This window comes from Galeopterus variegatus, unplaced genomic scaffold (genome assembly GCF_000696425.1).
Source record: "Galeopterus variegatus unplaced genomic scaffold, G_variegatus-3.0.2 Scaffold7828, whole genome shotgun sequence".
Lineage (NCBI taxonomy): Eukaryota > Metazoa > Chordata > Mammalia > Dermoptera > Cynocephalidae > Galeopterus > Galeopterus variegatus.
The window spans coordinates 82,258-89,804 of record NW_007733939.1 but is presented as its reverse complement, the minus strand read 5'-3'; the positions used below and the strand labels follow the sequence as shown (position 1 = coordinate 89,804).

The following is a 7,547-nucleotide window of genomic DNA, read 5'->3' as shown; positions in this document are numbered from 1 at the left end:
ACACACACACACACACACACACACACACACACACACAAAAGGTAAACTGTGAGGTGATAGATACATTAACTTGCTTGAGGACAGTAATTATTTCATTATGTATTTGTATATTGAAACATCATGTTGCACATTTTGAACATAAACAATAAAAATAAAATTTAAAAAAGTCAAATATCACAAGTACTGAGATGATAGTAATCCTATAAAAAAGTAAGGTAGGTCATTTGGTCTGGATTTCTTATGTTTTTCCTTACTCAGACTATTAGTTCTAAGAGGTGATCAGACGCAGTGTTCAAATGTTAACCTTAAGGCTAACTTTAAATTAAATAATAACTTCTGTAATTATAATGATAAAATCATCTGTAGCCAAGTCGATATTGGCTGCACAACATTAAGCTTCTTACTGAAAATTTTATTTTATTAGTCATTCATAACTTCACAAAACATACCAGAAAGGTAACTTATTTGTCCTATAAAAAGTTAAGTAAAAATGTACACTCCTAAGTTATAGATATCTCACCATCCATTATTTTGGCCAAATATGGGTTTCATGTTTTCGAGGGCATTATTTCTTACAAGATCTTTTAAGAAATGTAAAAAAAAAAAATCATAACATTTTACCTTGCACTTCATTGCTATTCCCTATCTTAAATTCCCCTTTTACATCTGATATTTTGTTTCTAAAAGGAAAATAACTAATCCAACAAGTGAAAATTGAGTCAAAACAATAAACTTAGTGCTTGGGTGAAAATAACTCTATAGGTTAAAAAAAATTATTTAATGTAGGTAAAAAAAAAAGTGAGACATGCAAAAATAAAAAAATTATAGTGAAATAGCAAATGTGATAAATGTCAGTAGTAAGCAATAAAAGAGAAGTTTAAAGAAGGCACAGATTTGTTTGTGAAGTCATGGAGAATTGCGGTTTATACAAATCCTCCAAGATGGGTAAAATCTGGAGATCTGGAAACAAGCACAACCAAAAAAATTCAACAAAGAAAAAAGCATAAGGACCATTCTGTGAAGAGCAATCTGATCACAGTTTGAATGGACTAATAGTAAGGGAAGAACTTAAACTATTTTCCTGTATCCTCCTCTCCTATTAACTGCCTTTAAGGAAAGGAAAAAAAAAAAAAAACAGTTGTAGAAACTCTTCAAATATGTCCAATACTTCATATCCAATGACACTTGTCCAATGAATATGTTATATGTACCTAAACAGATTAAAACTTTCCCCCAAATGTAATAGTACATGGTCTAGGAAAGGCAGTTTACCGAATTTCAGTATGAAGTGGATTAAATCTCATAAGTCAATATTTCAATGATGGCAGCAATTTTGAAAAAAAAAAAAAAAAAAAAATCTAGAAACCCGGAATAAGAAAGTACGGTATTTTGGAAGTCTAAGATCAGGTTTGCCACCAATTCTGCATTATGCCTCACTTCCCAAGTAAATATGATAATGCTTGAAACAACCACTGAGTTATTGCTCAGTTTCAAGAACAGATTCAGTAATGTTGCCTACAGTTCCTAACAGGCCAGGCTTACCAATATGCTGGAATATATTAAAATTACCAAATTTAAAATTAATGGTAATTCTGGTTCTAAAGAAAATTCAAGTGAAATTCCAAGACAGTAATTATAGATTTAGCTGTAATTGCTACTAAGGAGAAGTAGATGGATATTTTTAAACATGGTGGCCAAAAATTATAGCACAGCTATAAGAAAACACAGCAGAAGATGTAATAACCTGGTGGGAAGTTAGCAAAATTAGGACTGTACTTTTTAATTAAAGGATCTAAGCTGAGATTAGAGACTAGTAAAAACAGTGAAAGACTTGAAAACACAGGACACAAATCAAATAGTAATCTTTTGGGGGGTATACCATTACAAAGAGGGTCACAGGGTCATCAACTTGGAACATAAGAATGACAATCAGAACAAGAATGAGCATCAGCGACGTCATTATGAAGTGTGAAAGTCAGAAATATAAGAGAATCCTTTAATAACTCTGGTATTCTCTGAACTTCTCAAAGGCAGAGAACATATCTTGTTCACACTTTAACCTGTAAACACCCAGCATAATGCTTAGCTTATAACAGGTGTTCCATGTTTAATGAAGTAAGCAGTTAGTTACAATAACTATGACATTTCATATTTTTAGTATGTCTACCATGTGGAATTCTATTGTTTTAGAACTGTTATTTGTTTTATGGTCAAAATCTGAATAACAAGCCTCATTATGATAGGTCCTCATATAAACACTAAATATCCATTCTGATCCTCAATGTTTTACTAATTTTTGCTATATTTTAAGTGAGTAATTGACATTCTATGTCATTAACATAAGAATTTAAATTCTATTTGTAACTCAGATCACTGACTTCTATATGTATTATGTATAAACACTTAAACTGCCCTAAAATAAGATCACTTCAATGTCCTTTCAACTCTGTAATTTTTCAAGAGATGGAGCCCTCAATTTATTTAATGAGAGAACTGGAAGGTCATTTTCACCTAAAGTTCAATTTCTTGCTATATAAAAATAACTTGACAGACTGATGAACTAGAATAACTTATAAGTCAATCATGTTGTGTGCATGATGCTAAAATAACCTTAAAACAGAAATTCAGTTATTTGGGGGCCGGCCCGGTGGCGCACTGGATAAGTGCGCCGCTTGGGAAGCGCTGCGGCGCTCCCGCCCGAGGGTTCGGATCCCACATACAGACCGGTTCCCGCTCACTGGCTGAGTGAGGCGCGGGAGGTCCCCGGTCCGGTACGGGGGCAACACTGAGGGTTGCGATCCGTTGCCGGACACGGAAAAAGACAAAAGACAAAAAAAAAAAAAATAAGAAAGAAATTCAGTTATTTGATAAAAGCAACAATTCAATGTCTAAAATCACAAATAGAAATTACTCGTTTTTAGGCTTTCAGGGAACTCATTGTCCATTATTTCATATAGAAACACACAACTTTAAAGCCAGAGAAAACCTTGGAAGGTCTAGTCCAGTATTTCTTAATCCTTTTTTCACTATTACATCCTCAAGGATACTTTCTAGGCTTCTTTTTTTATTTTAATCTAATTACCTTCTCCCTCCATGAAATTTTAATACCAAATACATACTACATATCTGTTTATAGCTATATGTATATCTATTCTTTATACACAAAGAGGGTAAGATTTTTTTTCACACTCCCAAGAACCAATTTTTGTCACCATTAAAAATCATTTCATTTTCCAGGCAAGGACACTTAAGTTCAGAAAATATTATATTACCTACCTGCCCAAAACAATGTCAGAGGATCAAACAACTCCAACTCCAAAAATTACTGGTGAATTGATTAATGGACAAACTGCCAGTTAACTAGATACCAATTATACATTAAAGATAACTACTATTATCTTTTGGTTATTTTTATTTTCACAAGAAGATAGTCAAGACAATATAACCTAAATCAGTCAATTGTGTGTTCTTTTAAGCAGCTGGTTTTACAGAAGCCAAAGTGAATGGCTAAAATGGATTCTTATTATATTAAAATAACGTTATTCCATACATCCCCAAATATCCTACCTCTTGTCCTTAAAACAATTACTTCAAAATATTTATCAAATATTATTATCAAATAATATAATCAAATAATATTATCAAAACAGCAGAATAATTCAGAATTTTTAAAGAAGAGATGTAAAAATACATTTCCTAAATTAAAATTCAAGTTCTTAAGAAAATGATTTACTGTGTTAAATTATTTCGAAGTGAAAAGTCCCAATATACAGCCACGACTAGGCAAGCTGCTGCCACTGCTCCAGGCCCTGCCAGGGTCCAGAGGCGTGGAGCCGTGGGAAGCCGAACCCAGACACAACCAGGTAAAGATCACACCAAAAACACCATTTTCATGTGGGTAGCCAATGCCACCAAAGCCACCGCAATTGCAGGTTGCCACAAAAGCGGCTAGCCTCTATAGCAGCAGTCACAGCCACTGTGCAGATGGCATGCCAGACTCTCAATTGCATTGACACAAGGAGAGGTATCGGCGGAGACCAAAAACAAAAACTAAAGAAGAGGTCCTCTCTCTCCACAAAGCACACTCCAGAGTAATAGAAGAAGCATCTGATTTATGATAATAGGGGAGGACTTGATCACACTTCAGTACTGGACAGATCTTCTAGGCAACAAACCAACAGAGGAACAGTTAATCTATCATATGGAGAGAACAAATCTATGGTTATTAGAGGGGGAAGGGGGAAGAGGGAGGGGGAGGCGGAAGGGGAAAGATTTGATAAGGAGGATAAAGAATAAGTATGATTTGTAACAATGAAGATGCTAATAAATAATAATAAAAAAACCTGCCAATATACAGAATTCTCCTTCTAATTCCTAGATACATTTTTGACTTAGTGGTTATTTTAGACTAAGTAATTATTAGCCTTATTTATAGTCTTACCAGTTCTGTCATATGATTCATGACATGTGCGTGCAATTTCTGCCCCTAGTTCTAAATAATGACCAGCTTTATCTGTTCTGGAACCATCTGCTCCTAGTGCAAACATTCCCCCAGCAAAGCAGGCCAAATGCCCCATCTTCTTTTCCAAGTGTCCATTCTTCCATTCTCCTATAAAGACAAGACCTCCACGGGACTTCTTAATAAGATGTTTTTCTATAGCCTGTAAGAAAGAGAAAACATTCAAAATTTTAGAAGCAAACTGTTAGTGTCCAAACTTATATCCTTCTGGCTATCATAAAATATATATGGTAATATGATATTACATAAAGCAGAAACTTTCCCAAACTGGGAGGCTTAATTTACATTAAGTTAGTTTTGGAATGAGTGATCAACTTGCATATAACATGGAACAAATACCCTAATCACTACTGTATGAGATGGAGTGAGAGAGGAGAGACTTGGCCTAAATATTACCTTTGTACATAACACTGCCCATTACAGGCTTTGTCTTCTTGAGCTAAATGAAATTCATAATAACCAGCCAACTGAGATCATGATGATAAGTTTCTAACAAAGGCTTTACCAATTTATTTTCTATTTCATACAACAAAAAGTGAACAGGAAGAATACCCAAGTTAATTAAAAACTATGATTTTAATAATTAGTCAAAAACAGTTCCTCATTTTCTATGCAACCATACCACTTGGGAAAGCACCTTTAAAAGGCACCATTAGGTAAGAAAACCTTATATATTATAAGCTTTCAAAACTAGTTCAAAATTTAAATACTTATCCCTTAACTTCTTAGTCCCTTACTTCTCAAACTTATGCGTTTGTTTTGGATGCTGTGCCATGGATAAGAGTAGCTACGTGATAAACACAGTCCATCCTCCAGGAATGACAATTTTACTCAAAAGATGTGGGATGGTGAGAAAAATATTCTATATTAAACTTGCATAACATAGAGTATAACAATCACATTTCATTTTAAAAATAAGATTTTTAAGAGCTTTGCTCCTTTGGATTATGTCCTCAGACTTTGCTGCGAGGGACAATGGATTAATTCTCTACAGATATTTAGAGATATATCTACAGAAAGGTATAAGAAATTACATTAATTCAGTTCTCTCTGGTAGAAACTACTGCATATGACTAGTGACTAGACTATTCTTCCTAACAATAAAAAGGAATATTTCATCCAAGAATTAGTCCATATCTTTATTGTGGTTGTTCTCATTAACAATCAGCTTTGGAAAATATTATTTTGTATCCCCTGTAATAGATACTAGAAGTTTTACAGAAATGGATGAAATATGCCTTATTCATCATCTTATACTCCAGGAGGCCTGTAGTGTGCACTCAATAAATATTTGATTAGTAAGTAATTTAATAAATGAATGGTGCCTTAGATACTTATAGTTGACCTGTTAGGGGAATAAGAGGTGGTTGATAAACAAAATAAGGGACTACCATTGGATTACAAGATTTTTGTATTGTTGTTTTCTTTTATTTAATAAATGAATGGTGCCTTAGATACTTATAGTTGACCTGTTAGGGGAATAAGAGGTGGCTGATAAACAAAATAAGGGACTACCATTGGATTACAAGATTTTTGCATTGTTGTTTTCTTTCAACTATAGTACTTTGAAGCACAAATGAAAAAGCAGGTTTTTGGAGCACAGGGGCAATGTTTTTCATCTCTGTGGACCTCATGATACTAGAATGTTTTTCACATGTAAGATACTCCATAAGTGCCTACAGAATTATATCCATAGTTTTGGTCCTAAATTTTTATATAACATTTTTGTCATTTTGTGATTTCTGTGCTTTATAACATAAATCTTACCTTGTTATAATTAAGATAGCCAAGAATATCCCCATGGACTTACTAGGACTAAAGTAAAAGGTAGGCAAAGATGGGACATTTTACCAGTAATTCACTTATGGATCTCTGCAATTGCTCTCTTCTCTCTTAAAAACATGACAAATGCCTAAGAATTCAAATTATACGAAATGTCAAACCAGTGCATGTCAGTTAAGAGTAGTAATACTCTTGTATTAAAAGGTGTTAAACAATCTTCACTAACACTGATATTACTTTCTTGCTCCAAAAAGAGGTATATTTTTGTTCACTATTTTAAAAATTAAAGACTCAACATAAACAATCAGAACATAAGATCTATAGCTATATATAATTTTTAAAAAGAAAGTTAAGATGTAGGAACCAGGGACATGGGTATCTGCAAGTGCAGAGGAGGGTAGGGTGGGGATGGAATAATTTAAACAGAATAGCTCAGAAAAGCAAATTTTAAAAATGATTTATTACAAATTAAAATGCATCTTAAGTGTTCATTCCTATCTTTTCCACACATTCCACGTATCGTTTATTTCACAATTTGTACATATTCTGCCTCTTAACAAAATTAATAGTTATTGGAAATAATTAAACATTATAAAAACTGCACACTTGAGATCACGCCTCAAAAGAAAGTTTACCAACTATTACTAAAAAATACTTAGTAGGTAGCCATTCTGGATTTAAGAACTAATAAAAACTGGACACAGAAAATAAATATGTAAATATTTATAGGATGCGTAACTTATATAGCAGATGATTCAAAGAAAATAATTTTAATTTGTAAGGTTAACTTTCAAAACAGATATCATGCCTTTCAAGGTACAATATATACAATTTAAAAAGCAATGACAAATATAAAATAATTTTCTCTTTCCTTTGACAAAACAAAAGAAAAATGGTTTTAGATTAAGAATATTACAAGAAAGCAGCAAACTATGAAGAAAAAATGATTACATGGTATATGACATGTCGCACTTTTTCAAAAATAAAAATATTAAATATATTCATTCATTTATCAAGTACTTACTGAATACCTACTATGTTTCAGGTATCACGCTAGGTGCTGACACAATGATAAACAAATTAGCCTCTGCCCTAAGGGAGCCCACTGTCTAGTGGGAATGACTAAGGGCTATTTTCAATACTATTCTTGGAATATCAGATTTTTCCTAGTTATCCAATTTTCTTAGATCATAAAAATTTCTAGGTTTAAATTTTAATCACAAGGTATGAAACTCTCCAACTATTC

The 7,547-nt window shown here is 33.0% G+C and overlaps 1 protein-coding gene across 1 annotated transcript in view; it reads right to left on the bottom strand.

The window, feature by feature from the left end:
* The window catches only part of LOC103607903 (mannosyl-oligosaccharide 1,2-alpha-mannosidase IB), a gene marked incomplete at its 5' end in the record, with an annotated part of 71,929 nt that overhangs the window by 9,750 nt on the left and 54,632 nt on the right, over positions 1–7,547 (bottom strand). Inside the window, one exon of the mRNA XM_008592363.1 lies at positions 4,442–4,661. Coding sequence (XP_008590585.1) covers positions 4,442–4,661 — 220 coding nt within the window. The remainder of the gene's footprint in view (positions 1–4,441; positions 4,662–7,547) is intronic.